Here is a 26,158-nt window from a genome sequence, read left to right as displayed (position 1 = left end):
CATTTAGTTTAGCATGAAAATGTAGGAAGCTCAGTGTTGGTCCTGGTTTGAAATACATCAGTGGATTTAGCCAAGTGGTGACAAGTGTATCCATGGTCCAACCTGGCTTGCCAGGGACTGTATGGCCCTGAAATTCAGGAAACTGTCCAAAAATGACTAGGCCCACCACTTTCTGGTCCATGGCTATCACTTGTGGGTTATAAGGTCTCATTTTCTGTGATCTTTTCTCAGCAACTCAGAGGGAGAATGAAGTCTGAATGCTGCCCTTGTAACAACCATGTTTTTTTTCCAGGTCAAAGCAAGTATCAGGACCTTCAGTCCAAGAGAAAAACGCTTTGTGGAAGACAACCGCAAGCTGTCCAAAAAGGTAGGTAGTGGCCACCAATGGCCTTTGAGTACCTTCAGCATCCTGCATCTAAGTACTTCTTAGTCATGGCTGGCTTCTTTTTCACTTGTCCTCTCCTCTCCCACTCCTTTCTCATCTGGACTGCTCATTTCTTTCTCGTGTTTTCAAAAAATGGGCCAGGTCAATGACAAGTGGGAGTGGCTTAAACCACATTCTTGGGAGGAAGGAGGAAGTGTGAGCTCTGCAGTGTGCTGAACTGTTCTTTAAAATAACACCCTCAATGTCTTTGTCCTTTTCCTCGGTGGCATTTTTTTTTTCCTCCTCTCCACAGCTGAGGGAAAGTGCTCTCTGCTTGTTCACTGGATGAAGGAATTCCCCAGGGATCTGAGGCAGCTTCTAGCCTCAGATTCCCCTAGGACCCCGAGTTTACTCCCTGTGTTTAAATTTTGGGTGTGTTTGCATCTTACCCCATACGGAATTAGCTGTCTCTTTCTGCTCATTGTCTGGAATTCTTCTCTTATCAGTTTAACAAAAAGTAAAGATCCAGGACTATGGGAGGATCTTCATATTAAAGCTGAGGGGGAAAAACAATAAACCAAAAAAACCCATGACCTCTGCATTTCTTTCTTCTGAGCCCCTCCCTGTCCTCTTTAGATACAGGCCAGAATTTCAGCCAGTACCCATTGTTCCTCTCCAGTTGTGTAACAAAGAACAAAGTGTCCCCCCTTTAAAAGTGTTTATTACTTCCACAGCTTCCTCTGGGGTGAGCAGCTGTGCACAACGCAAAGTAGTTAAATATAAAGCCATCTTCTCTTTTGTTTCCCATGAACTTCTGGGCACCTTGCTGGGGAAGGGACTTAGCTGTCCTTTGGAGGAAAGTATCCGAATGTTTTGGTTGTGGTACCACAGTCATTTGAGTCATTGTGTGTAATCTGAGTCTATGTCTTTATTTTTATTATTATTATTATATTGTCTTTTGCTCTGTTTACTTGAAAGTTAAAACCTAAGTGGAGGTAGGCAGGGTGGCAGCTTTGCAAGCAAATCAAAATACTGTGCCTCCCAGTGGGAGAAAAGACATTTCCTTTACAAAACAATGTAACCACTGGGGTGGCTTTGGCTCTGAGAATAGAGGGGAGACCTAGGGCTAAATTCCCTGGGTGTGTCAGGACCCTCCTTCAATGCTGCACAACATTGGGTTACCCTAGGTTACAGAGTTGAATTTTTTATTCATGAAACAAATATTTAAAACCACCTACTGTAAGATAGATAGGCAGTTCTCTAAAGACATGCATTCTCATAACCGCCTGTAAGGATAACGACAATGCCAATCCTACTTTGGGAGAAAGGTTGAACTGTATGTTGAAGACAGTAGAGTTGGGAAATGGCGGGTCTGAGTATTCCATTTCTAAAACTACACTTCTCAGACTAACAAAGCGATAATACTAGGCCTGTCCTACTGGTGTTCTTTCCGTTTGCATCCATACTAAATAACAACTCATTCCAATTCTGTCTCTTTTTTATTCTTTCTTGCTCTGTCTCTATATTCCTCTTTGTCTCTGCCTCTCTCTGTCTCTGTGTGTCTCTGTCTTTGTCTCTCCCTCTCCCCTTGCCACACCATGTATACACACATATGTGTATGTGCTCTCCCCTGTATGTGCATGCCCACAGTATTCACATATACCAAATGCCAGGTTGCTGCAGCTCTTGTCCGACAGCTGAGTTCTGTACTGAACACTATTAAAACAAGCTTTTTGTTTTTCTTTTATAAAATGAGCCATAACACAGGTTGGATGTGCTTGTCGCCTATGGATGACAATAGGACTTTATATATTTTTAATTGGTACTGTACATAATACGATTTAAACAGCTACAGCAGCTGATCTAAGGTAATATCCAGAGCATGTAAATCAAATCTGTCTGTTTTCCATCTTTTTCCAAACCAGATATTATCGAGAGATGTAGACCGAGTCAAAAGACTCACCATGGCAATATGGAACACAGTACAGTTCTTCAAAAGCTGCTTCCAATGGGAGTCCACACTAAGGAGTACAATAGCATTTGTGGTAAGATTTTTTTTTTAATGTTCACATTATTTTCTGTTTATTTGCATGCATTCATCTCTCTAAAAATAATATATGAGATTAACCCTTCTAAACTGTATCTGAGTAAAAGTTACCCATAAGAATTCCTTTAAATTATTAAAAAACTACCCATATATCATTTCTTGTTGAGCTTAAAAGAACCAGTATCTATATATTTCTGTGGTGTTATTGAAGCATTTTTATATAGTCTTCATCTGGCCAGTAATATTTTCCAAAAATGGCAGCTAGAAACAGTATGACTAAATTACAACTAAGTGGTTCTACTTTAATTTATCAGCAAATCATTGAAAAATTCAATATTGCAAATATGTATCCACATCAAGCTGTAGATACAGTAGATCACGGCAAATTAAAATGGGGCTCAATACCATAACTGAGAAACACTCATGTATACATGAATTTTATCAGAACACTGTCCTCTTCTCATGAGCATACTAAGAGCTGTAAGAGATTGTAACAGCTCCTGAGTCTGTTACTGAGAGTCCATGAGTCTTTGCAGAACACCTTCATTGGCACCATTGCTTGACATCCCTGGCTCGTTCTCTCTCATTTGTAAAGGGACTGGTTCCTAAGCAGATGTGATACTATCAGCTATAGGGGAGATTAAGATTCCAGATTCCTTTTATGTGTTTTGTACCTGGTATTAATGGTGAATTTCTATACAGTGTCTATACAGTTACATAAGAGAATATAATGTAGTTCTAGACCATATATGTCATGATTCTCCTGTCTCATGTTGACAGTACATCCTCAATATTTTCTTTTGCCTTGCATTGCATGTTCAACCTTAATTTATATGATGTGTATATTACATAAACATATATGATATAAAACTGATAGAGAAATAAAACATAAGTACGACTATTTCATATATATATCTTATATTTATATATGAATATATAAATATATTTAAATATGAATATATTAGTACTTCATTGTGACCTCAAAGTTATTTTTACATTTTTGATAGAACCAATGTGTCAACTCCATGAGAGACTTTTCTTTGACAGTGGGTACCAATTTGATTGGATTATTTTTATTTTGCATCACTTCAGGACCTCTTATGTGTCTGTTATTGTCCTGACATTTATTTAGCCATCTACCTGTCTTACACCCTACTCAGCTTGTGGCTTCATATATTAAGCTCTTCTACCTCCCCAGATCCACTTCCTCCCCAGATTCCCTTTCAAAACTTTCCATAGACTGTTGTGTACAATTCTGGCCCTCAGAGGAAAGTGAACACAGTTGGTGTTTGCTTCCAGCCAGTGCTCTGCCCAGCCGCGTGAGGAGTAGAGGATTCCCCCCCCCCCTTTTTTTTTTCCAATTGAGTTCTGGCTCTGAGACTTTACAAAAACAGATCTGTTGCCCTGGATTCAGTAAGGGGATGACAGAAATGATTAATGGGCTGCCGGCCTGATCTGAAGAAAGATTAAAACAAATGAAGGGAAACAGGTTGTCCGGTAAAGAGTACTTCTGGACAGGAAGGGAGCCTTGACAGGGGGCCTCTTCTCCATTGCCTCTGCCTTGGCTGAGTCCTCTCTGCTGGGCACCATCTCAGAGAAGAGCCTTCACCAGGCTGTTAAAAAGAAACTGTGACAATGTTCCTTGGTAGCAAGGTCCCCTGAACAACAGTCAGTACCTCTCTTACCTGATTTATCATAGCCTAATTCACAAAAATACCTGGGCTTATGAGACTGTGATAGGCGCTACTGTTTGCATAAAAGGCATATTTACTTCAGTACATCACTGAAAAAGATCAGATCTAGTCACAAACACTGTAGAGTAAGCTACTTGTGCCCATGTATACGAACATCACAGATTTAACCAGCCACAACTAAATATTCTTAAAAATTGCATCTGCATTAAACAAGTACAGATATTTCTCTTGTCTTTACTTCTCATATAAAACAGTATCCCAGCTATCTACATTCTATTTTCATTTTATTTTGTATTATAAGCAATTTAGAAATATTTTAGAAGATATGTATATGTTGTAGTCTTAATGATGGCATTGGAGTATTTGTGGGGGTTGGGTGTCTACAGGGGTGTCTTGGACCTAAACCCCAAGTATGATGAAGGATTACTGTATATACAGACTGTATATACACTTGTCTTGAGTGTACTGCACTGAAATGAATTTGACACATTTTGCTTTCAATTTGAAACTCCATCTGCAAAAGTTTATACCATATGCATAGTGCCTAGCTACGGTTGATCTTAGACACTCCAAGATACTGGAAGGTCAAAAGTTTCTGCCCCAAAGCTGATGAAATATGGTTTGTTTAAAACTGTTTCTGCTACTATATACTATCATTGGAATTATCGCTATAGAGTTTTGGTTCTTTAAAATACAGGACTATATTGTATTGTACTTACAGAACAGAATGATGGGTGCACATACACATATACACACACACACACACACATATGCACTCATGCACGCATGCTTGCACACACGCACATGTGTGCATTTGCTCCTCTTCCATTTTTCTTGTTAAAATTACATCATGAGCAGTTAAGCTCTTTTGAAAGGGCATGTTTTGTTTATAATGTAGTCTAAGGGCTTGTTAGCTTCCCATAGAATTCTATTGGAACTACACACATAGGGACTGCTGCTGGGTATGCTACTGCATTCCCCAATATGTGGAACTCTATCGTAGATTGTCTATCAGCAGAAACTTAGCTCCTCAACTAAGTTGAGCCATAGAGATGCAAGGAGGTTGAGCGAAGAAAGATCAGCATCCTCTCTGTCTGGGCCTTCCTCACAAGGATGACGTGTATATCATCACCGGTACCCACTAATGGTTCTGTTGTTGTCTAGTTTTGGCAGAGACTCTACTGCCTCTTATTCGTTGATGTGTTACTTCTTTCATGTTCTACCTGCTGGCTTGGATGTTACAGGGCAGAAGAGCTTTGTGAGTGTCTAAAGCACTGGTTTAATCTGAGAACTTATTCTCAGCTGATTCTGGTTAAAAAGCCCTTATGTCCTACTGGAAACAAGAATAAGAGATAGTTTTGGGCTACTAGAGGGATGAAAATAACAATTTTGGCCAACTTAAACATGATAGGACTTTCTCTGTCCCTGCATGTATAAGAAGTTATGCCAGCACACTACATACTAAGGGGGAAAAAACAAAAATACTTCTATCCTCTGTTTGTTCAAAAAAAATGCTCTAATAACTTCATAGTCTTTACTTTTCTTTGAGATGAGACAAAGCCTGTATATTGTAGAATTATGTTTAGTTATATATAGGCTGGCTAGTAATGTTAAGACCTCAGGAAAAGCAAGCCATACATTTTCTTGGGATTCCTGTGAGTATGACTGCATAGGTCATCCTCTGTTGGAAGCTTCAGTTGAAAATTAAACCAGCTTTTAAATATCTAATTCCAGGGAGTCTGGTTATAAGCAGATAGGAAGGCATGGAAGAAATTATCGTAGTAGATTATCTAAGCATAAGCCTGATGTAATGTAGGACTCACCCCTTTATCCTGTATGGGTGGCGGCATCCCCAACACTAAGGGATGAATGCTATCTTGAATAATTTCCTAGTACCTAATACATTAACATTGCTGTAGTTTGTTGAATTTGTCATTGTAAAAATTTAAATCAAAGAAGTGCCCATCAGTTTGAGAGAGGTGACATGGGAAGAATAGTTGGAAGGAAGGAATGTGAGCAAGAAGGTTTTCAGAGAAGAAATGGAATGAGGAAGGGGGAAGTGATGTCACTATAACTTAAAGTATATTTGGCACAAAATTTTAATTAAAATACAGCATCAAGAACAAAAAAGTGCAATAAAATATATTTTGTAAATGTTAAAATTTCATTTTATGGGGAATGGTCAAAACATTCCACATCACATTTCTTGCCTCAGTGTGTTTTGTTAGGCAGAATATTTCAAAGAAAGCTCTTATTCTGTCTTTAGAGGTTTTTTCTCTTCATTAAAGTTTGCTAAATATTTTGGTTCACTGTTCTCTCTAAGCCTTAAATTTATCCTTCATGCTAAATTAACTATATAGTTTCCCTCTTGAACAAATCACATTCTTGACTTTCTCCATTGAAACCCAATCTAAGGTACTAAGTTATTGACAGAGAAGAAGTGGACCAAACATATTAGATAGGAGTGAGCACATCTGTATGCACTTTGCTCTCTGAATAGATTGATAAATATGCCATTTATCTATGTGCACATGGTTATACCCATACCGATCTTGGACTCTGGGGATACTAAGAGCTCAGGTTACTGCTTTACTCATTGCGTGTAGCAATGCCTAGCATCGCTCCCATGTTAACTCAGTGAGTGCTTACAAAAGCTTGCAGATGTAGATGCAAAGCTGGGCTCTCTTTTTCATAAGTGAAACACGTGAACCTACGAAGCAGAATGTTGACATTAATGTGCTTTTAGGAGGCAAAGAGGGGATGGAAACTCAGATCAGCTGGGTTTAGAAAGAACCTGCTCCATTCCCGGGTTCAGTGCTGCTTACCCCTGGTGCTCACGATTCAATGCCATTGCTGTCTTTGGTTCATGCTCTCCCTCTAGGAGCAAGCTTACTGATTATTTCAGAAGCGCATTGACACTGTATGCGTGGTGGAAGCACTGCTTCCAAAACGCTGAGAGAAGAGATACTTACCTGCATGCGCTGGTTCTCCATCAGCCACTTTGTTCAAGGTGATGAGGCTAAAATTAAATAAGAGAAAAATGTTTATGAGGTGAAATTAAATAAGATAAAAAAATACCACTGGGGAGCAGTTCCAACCTTGGGAATCACGTGACCTTTGAAACCATGGTCACGATTTAAAAGTACTAATTCTATATTAATCACTAGTTGGAATGTCATTTCTCCTACTTTTGGAGGATCATCTTCGATGATTCACAAGTATTTTCCTAGAAAGCATGAATGAGGGTTGGTAAAACTAATGGATCATGAAGCGAATTTGTACTTTTCAAGTTTTCTTTAAGGTTTCAAGACATTTAGGAAGGGTATAGAATAAGTTACACACACCTTCAGATTATCTCAATATAACCAGTAAATAAACAGGCATTTCTGGTAATGACTCCCCAGCCTATATGTCTCTATGTAGGCATATCATTTGACAGTGGATTAACTCACACATACAAAAAATGGTTTTGCATTGCAATATTATGTAGAATATTGTAAATCATATATATATATATGATATATATATATATATATATATATATATATATATATATACATACATACATGTGGGATTTTGCTTTTTTGTTATTTTTTGTTGTTGTTGTTTGTTTTCGAAACAGGGTTTCTCTGTGTAGCCCTGGCTGTCCTGGAACTCACTCTGTAGACCAGGCTGGCCTTGAACTCAGAAATCCACCTGCTTCTGCCTCCTGAGTGCTGGAATTAAAGGTTTTTGTTGTTTTTCTGTATAGATTTCTACATTATCTCAAAATTCTGTTAAAGACAGGAGTTGTGTTGTCATATAAATACATTTTTCATGTGATGAAATAGCATTTACTAAGAGATGGTCTAATCACAAGGCTACTTTAAGTAACAAAGATATCATGGTGCTTTTAAAAGTATGGTTGCCTTTCTGGCGTTGTGTCTTTCCACCAATCTTTTAGAAAGACACCTACTGTATTGAGAGAGGCTAATGTGCCCAGGCATTGATGGATTCCTAGTTTTATTAAATTTTTTCTTTAGACATTTGCTGTTAAAAAGTAATCTAAATCTATCATATATCAATGGGCATCTTCATAAAGCTATGACTTTAACATCTGTGACTTTTTCTCCCAAACTTTTGTGTGTAAGAAAATGAAGAATTTTTCTTGACAGGGCTTGTAATATGATATATAATTTAAGTGATCAATCAACACCTCAAATAAGGTTCAACATTCAACTCTCCATTTCTTAGTCATAGGCTTATTTAACCTTTACAGAATCCTTTGCAATTTGAGATTCTAGCATATTAAGAAGTATAAACTAATTTTACTTAGAACTTAAACACAATAGTAATAATGGAGCTAGCCATTCTAACATAAAATAATGTAAGCACACACACACACACCACCACCACCACCACCACCACCACCACTACCACCACCAACACCACCAACAACAACCCAACACAAACAACATGAAGGCAAAGAGGTTTTCATTGTTTTGGAGCTGGAGGGTACTACAGTTCATCATACTACAGAATTTAAGGTGACAGGAGGTTGAAGAAGTAGCTGATCACATGGCTTCTGCATCCAGCTGACAGGAACCAGAGAGGGATGGATGCTGGCACTCAGCTCACTGCTTCTGGTTTTATTCAAACAAAGACTACATATAGCCCATGGAATGGTCCTATTCATAGTCAAGTCAAGTCTTCTCAGTGAACTCTTTTTGCAACTCCCCCCCCGCCCCCCACCACACACACACACCAGAAATGCCCAGAAATTTGTTACCATGGCTTTTTAGAGCCTGTTAAGTTAGCAATCATTATTAGCTACTGCAGTAACCTTGATTCCTCTGGGGCATTGAGATTTATCTTGAGTTGGATAACAGGTACAGTTCTAATTCTGCTTTTGACATTGGGCTCCTCACATGGTGCCATTCAGATAACTTTTTGACAATTTGGATATGGATTCATAGAATCTGGAACATTTCGCTTCTTTTCTAAGCACAATCACTAGGTTATTTGTAACCAGCTTTACTCTTCTGGTGGCAGTCTCCATACATACTGGAAACCGTCACTGTTCATGTGGTCCAAGCCTATGCCCTTTGAGTTTAAAGATGAACAATATTGTTAAAAGAAGAAATGAAAATAAACATAAGGTTTAAAGCATTTTAAATGTTGGTACACATATAATATGCATCTATATGATATACAGTTTATAGTTTTGACATATCATTTGTTTTAATACTGATACAATGTCTTCTCACATCTTTAGCAAGGAAGACTACCTAGCATGCTTTCCAAAGACATTTTGAAGATATTTTTCTCCAACAATTTTTAAAAGAAGAACAATTCATCATTGCACATTGTGATTATAATTTTTACAACATAATTGCACCTTCTATTGACAACTTTTCAGGCATTAACTAATTATGCCATTTAATAAAATTATAGTAATTGCATTTAAAAGATTATCCATGGAAGATATAAAAGGACACTATTAGCCATTTTAGCATATTTTCATGTTTATGTTTTCAAACTTATAATTGAATTGTGTTACCAGACAGAACCATAGAACATGTGGGCTGAAGTCACTTGGTATTTTAGAGCATGCTAATTTTGACTCATAAGCACCAGGTCTTTATTATTTTAATCCTAGAACAATAGAATCTACCATGTTCACACAGTCATGTTAGATATCAAGAGAATAATTAACTCCGTCCATGAGATTTTTTTTTGAACTAGCCTCTACATTAGACCTCTGCCATTACTGTTACATGTTCTGATTGTTCTCTTGGGGTGAACTTTGAGCAACCATTTCTTTTTGAAGTTGTAAACAGCATCAGATGTATATACACACACACACACACACACACACACACACACACACACACACACACTCACACACACACACATACACCCCTCCTCTGAGCTTTCTATTAGAAGCCTGGCATCTTACAGATCCCACAGAGCTCACATTACTTAAGTCTAGTGTTCAGGAGTATGTTCTTGTGAGCTTGAATGTGGTTCTCATAAGATGCTAACAGCCATGTAACAACAGCTAATGATTAACTGCCTTCTTGACCATCATCCCCCTTTGCCGTTATATCTCCTTCCCTTCCTATTACTGCTGATGGTCCAGTGAGTTTACTATAGTTACATACGGAGAGGCAAAAAAGAACTCACACTACATAGCCGACAGTCCAACAAAATTCCCTCCTCTATTTTCTTTATCTTCCCATGTTTCTTACTTTCTCTTCCTATTGATGTAATAAAATCCTCCTTGACAGATGCAGCAGATAAGAAAAAGGGTTCCTACTGTCTGAGTTGAAGGGTACAGATCATCTTAGCATATAAGTCAAGACAGTAGCAGTTTAATGCAATTAGTCACCTCATGTCCCCATCAAACCACAGTCATCAGTGAATTCCTATGCCCGTACTTTCTCACTTTTATATAGACCAGTATCCCACCAGGTGAATGGTGCTACCCACAGTGGGTGGTTCTTCCCACTTCAAATTAATACAATTAAAATAATCCTCCCAAGGCATACTCAAAGCTCAACTCCCAGGTGACTTTAGATTCAAACTGACAACTCTAAACACGACACTGTGTCTAGCTGCTTATGTTCCTTTATCTTTCTTCTTCTTTATATTTGAAAGAAAAAAGGGACTGTTTTGACTATGACAATATTTAATGAAAGAGAATCTTTGAGAACCAATTTGGCTACTAAGCACAGAACAATTTTTTTTTATGGATAAGTCAGGAGTAATGGTAGAAGTTATTGCAAATACTAATAGGTATCGATGGTGTTCTTGAAGAATATTTATTTATAGTGTTTCATTTTGTAGTGCATGTTTTGACGTAACAACTGCCAAGATTCACAGTGATTGGTTATTTCTCCACAGGTGACAGGTGACATGAGCCAGTTCAAGCCTGATTAGATTATATTAAAGGCAGTTTTTTTTTAAAGAATTTTTATTGGATATTTTATTTACATTTCAGATGTTATTCTCTTACCCCATACCCCACCCTGCCCAGAAACACCCTGTCCCATCCCCCTCCTCTTGCTTTTATGAAGATGTGCCCCCATCTACCCCCTCACTCACACCTCCCCACCCTTAAACTCCCCCAAACTCAGCTTTGGGCCTTCATGGGTCCAAGGATCTCCTCTCCCACCTATGCCCTACAAGGCCATCCTCCCCTACATATACAGCTGGAGCCATGGCTCTCTCCCTTTGTGCTCTCAGGCTGGTGGTTTAGACCCTGGGGAGCTCTGGTTGGTTGGTATTGTTGCTCTCCTCATGGGGCCACAAACCCTTTCAGCTCCTTCAGTCTCCTCTCTGACTCCTCCATTGGGAACTCCTTGATCAGTTTAATGGTTAGCTGTGAGTATCTGCCTCTGTATATTTCAGGCTCTGGCAGACCTCTAAGGAGACAGCTATATCAGGCTCCTGTCAGCATGCACTTCCTGACATCCACATCAGCATCTACCTTTGGTGACTGCACATGGGATGGATACCCAGGTGGAACAGTCTCTTGACAACCCCTCCTTCAGTTTCTGTCCCACGTTTTGTCTCCATATTTGTTCCCATGAGTATTTTGTTACTCCTTCTAAGAAGGACCAACGCACCCACACTTGCTCTTCCTTCTTCATGAGTTTCATGTGGTCTGTGAGTTGAATCTTGGGTATTTCAAGCTTCTGGGATAATATCCAGTTATCATGTGTGGGGTTTTTTTTTTTTTTTTTTTTTTTTTGGTTTTTGTTTTTTGTTTTTTGTGATTGGGTTACCTCACTCAGGATGATATTTTCCAGTTCTATCCGCTTACCTAAGAATTTATCGAATTCATTGTTTTTAATAGCTGAGTAATACTCCATTGTGTAAATGTACCACATTTTTTTTAATCCATTCCTCTGTTGAAAGACATCTGGGTTCTTTCCAGCTTCTGGCAGGTTTATTGGGAAGCTGCTCTCAGGAGTAGTTGCCATGGGTGGTGGTGGGTGGAGTGCACATGCAGAGAAAGAAGAAAAGGGAGGGGGGGAAGAAAGAGAGAGGGAGAGAGAACACAAAATGGTCTGGATTACATAGGGAAGCGTCTATGGGGGAAGGGCAGCCCAGGAATGCTGGAAAGTTCAAGGTTGGGGGCAGGGTATGCCAAGCAGAGACTGAGTGATGCTGGGGATTCTAGGAGAAGCTAGAGGCCAAGTCTGTTATTCTATGTAAAACATGCACCTAAGTCCCTTGTCCCAAGGTCCATATCCTGTTTTGAATGTTCAAGAGCTCATTACTTCCAGGGACTCATTAATGTGCCTATAACCATCAAATCCCAAAGCATGGACTGCCATCCACAAGGCTATGGTAACTGTCTTCATACTTTCCTAGCTAAAGTTCTTCACATCAAAAACAGGACACACATGTTGTGTTTGTTTGCTACATTAAAGAATTATGCAGAATGACTGTATGTATCATCATGGTAGATTATACTTCAAAATGGCCAAAGTCTAGTCCTAAATTCTTACTGCTCCTCATTGTGCTGGGTACACAGTAGGCATCTACACCTTGCTTTCTGGAAGAATGCTTGGATCCCTGGAAACCATCTGTGATGTCCCTTTTATTCCATTTCCTCCTCTGCAACAGCTCTGGTACAGAAAACACGTGACTATCTGATAACTCTATTGTCATCTTGACTGATATGCATACCTGCCCACCCCCCCAACCCTGCCTGTCCAGGGTGGTGCTAATTAGCAGCCAAATGGCCAAAAGGCAGCCAGCCACAGGGGGGCTGGGTGAGGGACAGGTCTCTAACTGGAAAGAGACCTTCTCTTTATTCTCTAACAGTCCTTGAATCTTGTGGTATTTAGTTATTTATTTACTTAGTTAGTTAGTTTTAAAGGGCATAGTTTTCTTCCTCCTCTCCATCTGTTTCTTTAATGTAACACCTGGATGTGTAAACATTTGGAGTGATGCAAAAAATGGAAACGAATATCTAGAAATAGAGAGAGGGAAGGGAGTGGGTTAGAATAGCCACAACCATTCCCTGCATAGGTTTTGACCTGTTGAAGAACAGTGCCCAGCGCTTATATTTCTAGCTAATTTGATATCGCCTTTCTGTTGCAGTCTCAGCTTTGTTACTTGTTTCTAAGCTGTCATTTTTATTAGTCTCCCTGGCTGATCTTTTGGGGCTCCCGCATCAGGTGGCATGTGCTCTCATTGTCTGACTGGGCTCAGCAAACGGAAGGCCTTTCATTGCTGTGTGATGTGGGCGTGCTTGCCTGGGTAGCCTGTAATTAGACCCACCACAGGTGACAGTTACAAGAGAGCCCAGTAATCATTCTAGCTGCCTGATCTGATGTTTATGGAGAGCAACCTGCTTTGTGGTCTGGTTAGGGTTTACTGCTGGATTGCACTTCTGCCATTTGATTTATGTTTGTGAATGGTGTGTTTTGCTACCTCTCCCTAGATGTTTGAGGTTATGTCATTAACTTTTAAAAATAACAGATCTTTGTGTGAGTGTGTCTGTGTGTGTGCTTGTGTGCATGCATGCGTGTTGTTCACTGGCCTAACAGTTTATATCTCACTTATGAAAAAATGCATATAAATATGTGAGAAAAACCCTAATCGAATTCAATGTACAGTCTTCTTAACCATGTTCTTGTCCAGCGCTTTTGAACTATGTTAGTTTCTCTGGGAATTTAAAACCACTGCAATTTGTATTTTCTTTCCCGTGGCCCTTTGGCATAAGTTTTCTATTTCAACCTAATCACCTTAAAATCTTTGTTTTTACTAAGTGTCATGAAGGCTTCATTCTTGTCAAAGGAAAAACAGGAGAAAGAAGCAGACGACAAGGTGGATGCTTTCTGACACAACCAGGAGTGAATGAGACATTCAGGGTTGCTGTTTGCATCTGGAAAAAAAATATGGAAGCACAGAACAGTACATTTGGAGGGATGTTTGTATTCCATAGAGGGGTCGAAACGAGGCCTCCCTTAGACTTTCCAGAGACAGCATAACTGTTTACCTCCCAACCCCTGAAACTTCGGCCCTATACCATTTTTACAAAGTGTGACTTTTATTGGCCTTCACTTTGCTATTATGGTTTTAGTTCCTGGGGATGAATTGCATCTACACAGCAGCTACAGATTCCACAGTTCTCGACAACATAACATTTTCCTTGAAAACATACTATTGGCAACGAGTTTGTAAGTCAGTAGAGTTGCTGCTCAGAAAGATAGTGTTCCCAGGAACATAAATCTGAACCACGGCTTATGTGCCTTTGGCTGATCCCCTCTTAAGGCAAATGGATCTCTACCATGACATGAGTGTGGTGACGGAGATGGTGAAGATGAGGGCAGTCAATACAATAGCCTGGGACCCTTGCGTTTCAAAGAGATTCTGCCTTAAAAACCTGTTCTTCATTCATTGATCTACAATAATGATTTTTGCAAAATATTTTAAAATGTATCTTCTACTTTTAAAAGCAGCAGAACCTTAAATCTGTGTTTGCTGATAGCAATATTGTCCTGGATGGATCTAGGTACAGCACTCAAAAATATTTTATAAACTATTCCCAAACATGAGCTGTTTTCCTGGGAAACGAATATAGTCTTTCTTTGTAAGGAAATTCCTATATGCTGTCTGCCACGCCCATTCCGCTTTTCAAGATAGGAGGATAGAGTGTATGTTCTGTTGTTTAAAAGTGTCCACTGCCGCTCTTCCTCACCAAGTCTCTGCTAGGATGATTAGCTTTGCATTTTATTGTGGTTTCTAAAACATTTTCGAAAATGTATGTGCTACCAGAGAACACTATTTATTTATGGTCATTTACCTACAACCCCCTTCACACAAACACAGAAAAAAAGCAAGTTGGAGGAAATGGAAAAAAAAAAAAAAAAAAAAAAAAAAAAAAAAACCTAAACTAAACTAAAGAATGAACCAGTAGCTTGATGCTTGTCTGACCTGCCTAGAGTCCTGCAGGTGGCGACAGAAACCCACAAATGAGGAAAATCCCAAGGTACTTTTCTGTTGACTACGTGGGGATTTTAATTCCAGCAATTTATTTTTAATTTGATACAATAATCTGTAAACAGAAATTATTACATCCATTTAAAAAATTTAATTTCCATGTTGTGTAATTTTCTGCTCCATTTTTAATAATCATTTTCTCTCATATTATGTAGCCTGTTTATCTCCACGAAGAAGGGATAAAAATCTAGATTAGTGTCATGCTAGTCCAGATTTCTAGTGTCAATTAGATACCTCCCATATTTGTATTTCATTTAATTTTTACATAACTTGTAGGTAAAGTTACAGACTATTGGTTGCTTGGGAAATCTGCTGTGCTTGTGATTGTGTGTCTATCCCTACAAAGACACACTTTTAAGCTATAATATTGTATCCAGTTGTATCAAAGGGTCTTTTCTTTTTTGGCTACTTAAGGTTAGCTTTAATGTGATCATAATCACAGATTTTTTAAAAAGATATTATCCAATGCTAAAAACACAGCATAAACAATTGTCCTCAATTAGAAAATGCATAGCAGATATAATAATATTTCTGTTCTTTTCATTGCTTCTTTTTGGACATTAGGAACTGTAAAGGCAAAGTTAACAACTTACAGAGTTGAGATTTCTTTCTCTGAAGCTGCTTAAGGTTCAAAAGTTCTTAAATTGCAATTTTTGTAAGGACGTGTATTCATTTGTAATTTTTTAGGTTTCAGCTTGAACACACTGACTCTAGCGTGATTCACTTAAGCACACAGCTAATTTCAGTTCTCCTATTTTCTTTTAGCCTCATTTAAAAAAAAAAACCTTGCAGTGCACATTTTCTAAGGGAACTGCCATGATTGTAAGCAAATGTAATTATTTTGGTTTAAATGCTTTAGGCTTTAGAAGTTGACTGTCATCAGTAGACAACTGTGATGGTCCTGGGGAAATTATCTGAATTTCTGTCATTGTCTTTCTACAGAACTGTCTGCTATGTCATATGATAAAGTTCAAAACCCAATAAGATCTTGTCTACTGTTCCCTTAGATCCAGACCATCTTGTAATAGAAAACAGGGAGAATGGAGAAAGAGAGAGAGAGAGAGAGAGAGAGAGAGAGAGAGAGAGAGAGAGAGAGAAGGGGAGGAAGAGAAAGAGTGAAGAAACTGGACTTCTTATATTCTGTTTCAATTGCTCTTTCAATTACTCATGAGGGAGACCAGTGGAAGGCAAGTCCGACCCCCTGAAAACCTATTTTGCAGCCTTCATATGAAGAATATTCAATACTCTGCTCTGTTAGCAGCTGACCAGAATCTAATCCATTAAAAATATATCGTGGTAAGCAGTTCTTGAAAATGTTTATGTGAGATTAGCACTCAGAGGGGATGTGTTCATCAGGAAATAGGTTACTGCTTGACCAGTTGTCCTGCAGAGAAGCCTGCAGGACAGAAGGAGATTTAAAAACCTGCAGTGTAAGGACTGTGTTTGATCCACCCCTTTCTTCTGCATTGTTCATCACTCACATGAGGTTTTCTTCAAGGGATCTATTTGGAAGTTAATTTTAAGAGCAAAAGCATGTGGGGGAATGACCCCATTTTTGTCCCATGACCACCAAATGACCTATGCACATATTAATGTGACTCATTTACTTTACAGATCCAGCTTCATAGCTTGAGCAAAAACAGGGGTGCAGATTTTGCTGCAGTGTGTGGTGACCATTCAGTTTTCTGCTTAATTGAAGTCCAGCCTCTGCAGTAGACACTGGTGCCCATGAATAATGCCTTGGAGAGGTGGATGATACCTATAGTGTCAGGGGCCCCAAATGACTAAGAGATCAAATACACTGGCTAAAAAGCCTTAGGGAAGCATTATGTGTCTGTGGTCTGATCTATTGTCTAGGAGGTCGGGAGTGTTAATGCACTCTGCAAAGATTACACTCCTCCTCTAATTGTTCTCACACTTCCTTAAAGGATTTAAGCAGTCAGGAGAGGTGACTAGACTTGGCAGTTTTTGGTCTTCTGCTACAGTTGAAGTGTATTCTGTCTCTCCCCTACCCCCACTCCAGATCATTAGAGGAAGTGTCCTCACTAGGCTGGAAGGCCCACATTTTTAATGAGGGATGAAAGTAACCAGAGATGATAATTTCAACACAGTTCCTACTTGCTCTTTAAATACCCTGGAGTGTACCCTGTAAGGACATCACCACTGTGCCCATGGGGCACAAAAGAGTTCAAAGGTCTGCATTGATTTTTGGTCCAGTGTTTTTCATCATGTCGTCTCAGAGCTGGGATGCTATGTGGCATTTTATATATTACAGTTAGATCAGTAGGTGAGCTAAACATGTGGAGAGGTTTGAGTATTAACATCCCTAAATTTCCTCCTCTACTAACACACACACACGCACACTCACACATGCACACTGACACATAGACACACTCACATATCCTCAAATACATACATGCATATAAATATACCCTCATAATACTTATACTCTGTTGCACATGCACACATGCACTCACACAGAAACACATGTTCTAAAATGTTTACAAGACCTATCTACAAATAGGGCCGGATAGCTTTGCCCAGGCTTTCATTGTAAACTTCAATAACATAGAAGCACATTTGTACAAAGTCCCCCTCCCAGCTTTGGAGTGTATTTGCTAAGTTTTATATAAGAGCAATATGATTTTTCCAGAATAATACAAAAACAAACAAACAAACAAACAAACACCAATAAATCTAACATGAAATCTTGACAAACTTATTCACAGGGCAGTTTAGGAAATACTGGTTATCTACGTGTTTGGCAGAGTACAGCGAGTCTGTTACATTTGTAATCAGTGTGGCTAGAGGAGGTGGGGGTGTGTGTGGCAGATCTGCACCACTCTCTGGGTGTTCTCTCCCCACTAGACACCATTGCATCACTGAGAGGTACAGACCCATCTTAGATCAGCCCTAACGATGAATACAGATTGCGTATGTGGCCTGGAGCCCACAGTATAATGTTTATGTGGTGTGAGAAAGAGACCTGGGAGGATTCCCCATGATTCACGATGGTCCTGAGTGATGGGTGTGGAGGAACATTTTAAAAAAGAAATCCTTGTTTGTCCCTTGGGATTTTTCACACTTCTTAGCCGACAACACAGTATTTCACTCGTCCTGTATAAAGCTGTCAGTGTGTGCGTTATATGTGTGTCTTCAAGACGCTAAGCAGACGACGGGAACAATTGCTGGAGGGGGAAAAACACATTCGAATGAGAATCTTCAGAGGAGCACTTGCTTCTCTAGAATTCCTGGCCCCTGCTTCTACTCCGAGGACTTCTCACACGTCTTCTTTCTCTGTGTTATCTCACACCGTTGGTGGATTGCACTGAATGCTTCATCTGTATATAAAAATTAAAAATTCAAACAAAAATCTGGCCCACATGAAGAACAGGCCCTTTGGGCATATGGTTCATTATGCATATTCGTTTAATTACTAAAACACTTGTGATGGCTTTTCTGCCCTTGCTTTCAACTTCCAAAGTTGGAGCTCTTCTATTGCTCAGAAAATGCGGCCCAGAAGTCTGTTTTGAAGTGTGTGTGTGTGTGTGGGGGGGGGGGGGGGGGGGAGAATAAAACCCTTTGAAGAATGATGTAGTTCACTTGGAAGACGAAGGTTTCTTGATATGAAGCTGATGGGAGCTGGCATCCTGCCCTTCTCTTGCTCCTCAAACACCTTCCTTTCTCCCTCCTAATCCCAATACAGTGTCCCCACCCCTCCCACCAGCCCAGGACTGCTCTTACAGTGGTTAGTTCATATAGATGTGAACTGGGAGGTAAGGGGAAACTAAGAATGTAGGTTTCCAGCATGTGCCCTCTGAGTAACTAGGGAATGGGCTGGTGGAGCTGTCTGTATCTTATTGGTTAGAACACGGTTGCTATGAAAATGTGACTTTAATTGATTTTTCAGGGCAAACAGGTGGTGATGGTTTAGACATTCCTTGGTCTCGGTGCCACTCCTAATTTGAGGCTGTACATAGAATAGCTTTATTAAAATAAACAATCTCCTGGCTCTGGTGTTACCTAGACATCTGCCTCTCAGCTTTTAGAGACCCTCTGGAAATTTTTCATTTTGTGACCCTTTCAAAAGTTTTAGTGTCTAAGCTAGTTGAAAAGGGACTTTATTTTCTAGTCTTGCAATTAAACATAGTATTTTTTTTTCATCTTCAGTGTAACACATTAGATAGAATTGAGAAGATATGTAAATGGGATCACCGTTGTCTCTGTAGGTTTAAGCAAAGGCACGTTGTATTTACATGATGCAACAGACTTTCAACATGTTAGGTCACAAGGTGAATGTTCTGTTTTGCCTGAACAAGAAATTTCATGTTAGTGAAAAAAAATATTTTTGGGTTGGATATACACAGGGATATGGGAGGTGTGTTTAAGATTTCTTTTAGATTCCCTGATTTACAAGGACATCTCTACCTTCAGAGGAATTTTTCTGGAGCTCCTGATGATGAGAAGAGATTCAAAACGTCTAAATGTGCCTGCCTGAGAAAGATGATTCCACATCTTGGCAGCATCTTTGCCTTCAGTGGCAGGCATGGGTAGCTCTGATGGCAAGCACAATTTTGCTATTCAATTAAGCAAATTGGTTCTCTAAGAGAGGCCCTCCGCAAGTTATGCTTGGTGGGATTGCTAAAGGAATTCTACTTGCTATAAATAGCATCTCTCATTCCTCACTCTGGGAGAGGTCCTAGGAGTTAGAACACCTGAGCTTGCTGTTAGCAACATGAACTTATCCTGAGCAGGTTTGGAATGAATGCCAAGCAGTTCTGATGCTTTCAGTTCCAGAAACAAAGCTGCAAGTGCAGATAACTCAAATGCAGATAACTCAAATGCAGATAACTCAACAGAGGGTTTTTTGTTTGTTTGTTTGCTTTTTTTTTTTTTTTTTTTTTTTTTGCTCCCGTGTTAGATTTCTGCTAATCAACTTTACTTATTTAATATCAGGTACCCCCATACCTTGTTTTTGTTCTGATTGTCTTATGAATACAAAGAACCAATGCCTGTTAATGGTTCAACTTCAGCCAGAGTTACTGTGTGCTGCTCTCTGACAGTGGGTAGAGAGCCCTTTCACAGCAAATCTTGTAGGTTTACGGTTAGAGTGCGCCTCTTTCATCCTCAACCATGGAGGATCCCAAACAGTCCGTAGTAATGCTTCTGAAAGGAGTTGAGACCTTCACCAGTTTGTGCAATGAAGCTATTGGTCTTTTAACCTCTTCAGAGACTCAGCTTTATAGAAGAGTAGAGAGATGTAAGAATTTCCAGACCCCTTCTTTGATGAGAATAAAGAACTTGCTGGTAATAGTAAAAAATGTATTTCCCCAAATCAGGCTTTCATCTGCTCAATTACAGGCTTTGACACAAATGCATAATGAGAAATTTATTGTCTGATTGTAGACTTTACCTTATGATGATTACAGGGGAAAAGCCAATAGTTACTGCTCATGAAATGCATCTTTTCTTTCATTCAGCTTAGTGCTTTGTACTCTACAAACTTGCTGCCTGTCTTTTATGAACAATGTGGAGAATGCTCTGGGTCTTGGGTGAGATGGAAAAAAAAATTCAGGCAATGTAAAGTAAATACGGACCATAAACGACATACAAACATCAAAGTGATGTTATTTCAAGAGAAAGAACAAGGGAAGACTCTGAGAAATGAGTTGGGTGTGGTGGCATGTAATCTAGCATGTGGAAAATGCATGGATCATATGAGTGGATGATTAACTCTGAGTCACCAGTTATGCACTGGTGTTGCATTAGGAAAGAAATCAAAGTGCTTTCCCTCAGAGTCATTTAACCAAGGGAGAATCCAGATCTGGATTCTCTACTTCATGCTTCCTGTGCCTTCAGTCCTCTGTCCTGTTAAATCTGAATCTATAGCTGTATCCATGTCTTTGTCTATTCCTATTTTTCTGTCTGAAATTAGATACTTTACTGAAATCTTAAATAGAGATAATAAATAAAAAAATAAGCCATGAAATCACTAACTCCAACTGATCCTATCTGACCTAGATAACAAATGTCAATGTTTATCAACCAATATCAATACATGGTTGCTTTCAACTTTCCTGGTACGAAGTTGCTTTCAACTTCTATATTTGAAACTTTGAGTAAATGATACACATATATTGACTGGGTCAGGGCATGGGAAATCCCTAATTTAAGATTGCAGCTACACAGTAGCTTAGGTTGTAAAAATTGATCACATAGAAATCCAAGGTAAGTTGACTGTTACATTGTTCCCTTAAAGGAAAATTAAACAAATAGACTGAATAAATAGGGGAGAGCAGTATTGAGAGAGAGAGAGAGAGAGAGAGAGAGAGAGAGAGAGAGAGAGAACAGCCAGAGACATCTGGAAAGGTCTAGAATAGAGAGAGAAAGATGACTGAACATGGCCACTAGACTAGACAGCACCATGAGAGAAATGGGAGCAGAGCAGCAGAGCAGAACAAGAAAGTGAGCAAAGTAAGATGGGGGGGGAGGGAGAGAGAGAGAGAGAGAGAGAGAGAGAGAGAGAGAGAGAGAGAGAGAGAGAGAGAGAAAGTGAGAGAGAAGGAGGGATATAAGAAGAATGGGTAGCTGAGTAGCTATGGGGAGGAGGAAAGCCCTGTGATCCATTCAAGTCCTGTGCATCTATTTCTTCTCTCCATCTTTTAAATGCTTAGAGGGCTGGCAATGAGAGACTTGAATTTACATGAATAGTTACAGAATGCTAGAAATGGACCTCTAGAATTCTGGATGGTCTCTATCTCTCACCTGGGATTTCCATACACTTGTCTATTTTACCTAGTTGATCCCTGAAGTCGTTTTGTCCCAGAACCTTGCCAGTGAGTTATATCTATTTTTAAAATAGATGTAAAATAGCCAGGAATTTATGGGTTAATGTATGTGCTCCAGGAAAAGGAAGGCTTCCATGTGTCAAGCTAGTTGGAGAACTAATGTCAGGGTTGAGCTTTATGTAATTAATGTGGTGGAATCCTTATTCCCCCTCCATTCCTAGAAGTATTCTCTTTACCTAGTAGTATTCATTCCTATGGTTGATGATGATTTTGGCACTAATGCCTATGCCTATCAACTGTATTGATCATTGCCTTATTTTGGATGGCCTGCTAGAGAAAATCATTTGATATTTTTGCTGTCTTCTTCTGTGACTTGAAAAGCAATTTACCCAGTATTACTCTTGACATCCATATTGTTCTGTAATTTTGCAAGTTCTTTTATTTAGCTATTCTATTCTACTTAGACATTCAGATTGAGTCTAGATTGTGGATTTTGTTTTATTTTACATTCGGCTATTACTACCAAATTTTTTCTTAAATATTGGTCTCTATGTCATCTAGTAGCCACGTGGAAGAGTTGAGACATAGGGTCCCAGTGTAGAGACAGAAAAGCAGCATTCAGGAGCTTTAAAAAAAAACATGCAGTTTCTCAAAACCTCTCATCAAACATGTAGAGTCAGGAACTCTGGAAGTTGGCCCCATGTTTTGTTTACGTAGTTTTCCATGTTTTTATTTTGTTTAAGTTTATACTGACTGCTTTAGGATATGGGATCTATAGAACATCACGTGCACATATATTGTTTAATTAGCTAATACTCATCATGTATAAGTTAAAGGTCATCAGTACCTAGTTGAGTTTATCTCTCTCAATATTTAACATCTCTCTACCTAACCTGACTTCTTAATTTTATCAATTGGGTATATATAATATTATTTCAATTTACTAAAAATTATAATTCTCCTATAATTAAAAATGCATTTTCCTTACTAGTGAGTTTTGTTTGGGAAACTTTTGAGCTCCTTTTACTTTGTTACCTTGTTGCATATTTCCTTGGTTGAAAATGTCTTGAAATGGATGTCCCATTTTGGCCTGAAAATTCCATAGACACTTTTTCTTCGCATGTTAACCAGTAGTGGATCTCTTTATTAATAACTATTTACTGGAAAAAGGAGCTTCTCTGATCACAGTTGAGAGATGCCCTAATTCATGTATGTAAATATAAATCATGAGTCTGTTGAATACTAGTCATGTCCATTTAGCAAAATAATATAAGTAGGCTTTCTCCTTGACCCAATTAGACACAGATTCTTGAAATCTTTAATAGTGCCAAACATGAGTTCCGTCTTTGGACTTGTCCTGACATATAATTTTAAAAGGTCATTGGTTATTTCCATAATATTTGTGACACTATTGCACTAGTAGGCCTATCTCAGCAAGCTGATCATTATTGTAGCTCACATGGTTCAAAGATGAGTAACACTGAAGGTGACTTTTCTCACTCAGTAGAATGCATAGTCCTTTTTCACAGTGTGAGAGCTAGTCAATAAGAATGAAGCTTCCAGCTCAGTTCAAGCTTACTCTCTCAATATTCTATGAATCAATTATATGGCATCTTCAACAATGGAGTCTTAATACCAAGTCCTAGAGGTAACCAAAATCAATGGCAATAGTATTTCATGTTTGGTGGTGGTATGGGAGGTTCTGCGTGATCTCATTGACCAAGAATTACAAAAGAGGTAACACATTCATTCCTATTGTTTGGGCCTGTTGTTTGATGCCCTATGATATCTGGGAGAGCTCTCATTATACAATCACATTAAGCTTTCTTGAATAGAAGGCAAGCTCTATTGGTCTCCTGTTTTTTAGCTATTAGTCTAACAGTCTGTATACTTCCTTTAGAATAAAAGTCACAATCCTAATACCCATTGACAAAACCCTTAGGAGGAGCTTCTATGTTTTTACTTTCTGATTATTCACATTCTCTTCAGATAACATTGGGTATACTAGGTGATAGACTTTTCTCAGTTTTGGAATTTGTGAGCACTCACAATTCCTTCAGAGCTTCCACTAATGAGTCTACCTGTAAGACCTTCTCTGACTAACCACTTAAAATTACAAAAGCCTGATTTGCTGTTGGATGGTGGACCTTTTGAGATAAAGCCTACATGCCCATGGTAGATCATCATTTTGATGTATTCTTAGATCCTGTTTGCCAGTTTTTTGTTGTGAATTTTTAAATCCCTGTTCATAGAGGAGTCTGATTTGTGACTTTCTTTGTTGGATCTTTATGTGATTAAGGTATCTAAGTAATTGTGGCCTTGTTAAAAAAAAAATAGGAAATGCCTCCTTCATTTACATTTTGCAGAATAATTTGAGAAATATTGGCATTAATTCTTCTCTGAAGGTCTAGCTGACTTCTGAGTTAAATCCGTCTGGCCTTGGCCATTTTTTTGATAGTGGTGATGTGGCTTGTTAAGAGACTTTTAATTACTGCTTCTATTTCACTAGGCGTCATGGGTCTCTTTAAGTTGCTTATCTGACCTTGATTTAACTATGGTAAGTGGTATATATAAAGAAATGTATCCATTTTGCTTTGCGTTTCCAGATTGGTGGAAAGAGATTATTTAAGTACACCCCCATGATTCTCAGAATTTCCCTGGTGTCTGCTATGATGTCCCCCTTTTTTCTCTAATTTTATTAATTTGGACATTTTCTCTCTGTCTTTTAGTTAATTTGGCTAAGGATTTATCAATCTTATTGATTTTTTTTCAAGGCACTAACTCTTTGTTTCATTGATTCTTTGTTGTTTTTCTATTTTATTGACTTTAGCCTTGAGTTTGATTACTTCTTGCTGTCCAATAATGTGTTTGATTTCTTTATGTTCTGGCCTTTAGGTGTGTTCCTAACATGATATCTCTTGAATTGTTTGATGTAGGCACTTAGGGCTATGAACTTGCTTCTAGAACCAAATGGAGGCATTTGGTCGCATAGGCTTAAGTGTGTATTGTTTTGATTTTCATTTAATTCTAATATGTTTATACTTTCTGTTCTCATTTCTGTCTTGACATTTATTTTTATTCAATAGTGAGTTACTCAGTATCTATGCGTTTGTAAGCTTTCTGTTGTTTTTGTTGTTGGATATCAAAGTTTAATCCATGATGGACAGACAGGGTCTGATTTCAATTTTCTTATATCTGTTGAGACTTGCTTTGTGTCAAGTTTGGAGAAAGTTCTATGAGATTCTGAGAAGAAGGTACATTCTTTTGTGTTTAGATGGAATGTTCTCTAAATATTTGTCAGGTCCATTTGATTTATGAGGTTATTTAACGGTATCATTTCTATGATGGTTTTAGTATTGATAACCTGTCTGCTGGTATTGAAGTCACTCACTATCACTGTGTGAGGGTTAATATGTGATTTTCATTGTAGTATCATTTCATTTATAAAAGTAGGTATCCTTGTGATTAGTGCATAAATATTTAGAATTGCAATATCCTCTTGGTGGGTTTTTCCTTTAACATGTATTTAGTGTCCTTCCTCATCTCTTCTAATTCACTTGGTTTGAAGTCTATCTGCCCCATATTAAAATGGCTATACCTGATTGGTTCTTGAGTCCATTTGCTTTGCATATCTTTTTGTCTTTCCTTTACCATGGTGTTATGCCTATCCTTGATGTTAAGGTATGGCTATTGAATGCAGCAGAAGAATGGATCCTGTTTTCAAATCTAGTCTGTTAGTCTGAATTTTCTTTTAATTTGTGGAATTGAGAACATTAATATTCAAAGTTATCCACAAGCAGTGTTGATGTTGATTCCTTTTATTTTGTTGATATGGTGTGTTCCCCCCCTTTTTGATTTACTGATCTTTATTAATCTTTTTTGCTTCCTTGGATGTGATTAACCTCTTTAGGTTGAAGTTTTTCTTGTAGGACCTTCTGTAGAAGTGGGTTGATAGATACATACACCTTAAATTTGGACTTAGTACTCTGGACGGGAATTTGGAGTCTCTTAGATTTTATAGAACATCTGCCTGGGCCTTTCTGGCTTATAGTTTCCACTAGAAAAATCAGGTGTTATGGTACCACCTTTATATGTTACTTGTTCTTTTTCTCTTGTACTTTTTCTCTTCTACTTTTTAATATTCTTTTTAAAAAATGTTTGGTGTTTTGATTATTATGTGCCATGGAGATGTTCTTTTCTGGTCATGTCAATCTGGTCTTCTGTATTATCTCATGATGATAGGCATCTCTTTCTTAAGTTTAGA

General features: G+C 38.5%; 1 protein-coding gene across 5 annotated transcripts in view; it reads left to right on the top strand.

The window, feature by feature from the left end:
* Nucleotides 1-26,158, top strand: part of Mctp2 (multiple C2 and transmembrane domain containing 2) — a 219,887-nt gene that overhangs the window by 141,499 nt on the left and 52,230 nt on the right. For all 5 annotated transcript variants that reach the window (XM_076935826.1, XM_034495257.2, XM_076935828.1 and 2 more), the window contains 2 exons: nucleotides 293-367; nucleotides 2,290-2,409. In XM_076935826.1, coding sequence (XP_076791941.1) covers nucleotides 293-367; nucleotides 2,290-2,409 — 195 coding nt within the window. The remainder of the gene's footprint in view (nucleotides 1-292; nucleotides 368-2,289; nucleotides 2,410-26,158) is intronic.

The sequence above is a fragment of the Arvicanthis niloticus genome, chromosome 1 (assembly GCF_011762505.2).
Source record: "Arvicanthis niloticus isolate mArvNil1 chromosome 1, mArvNil1.pat.X, whole genome shotgun sequence".
NCBI classification, from domain to species: Eukaryota; Metazoa; Chordata; class Mammalia; order Rodentia; family Muridae; genus Arvicanthis; species Arvicanthis niloticus.
This window is presented reverse-complemented; position numbering and strand designations above follow the sequence as displayed.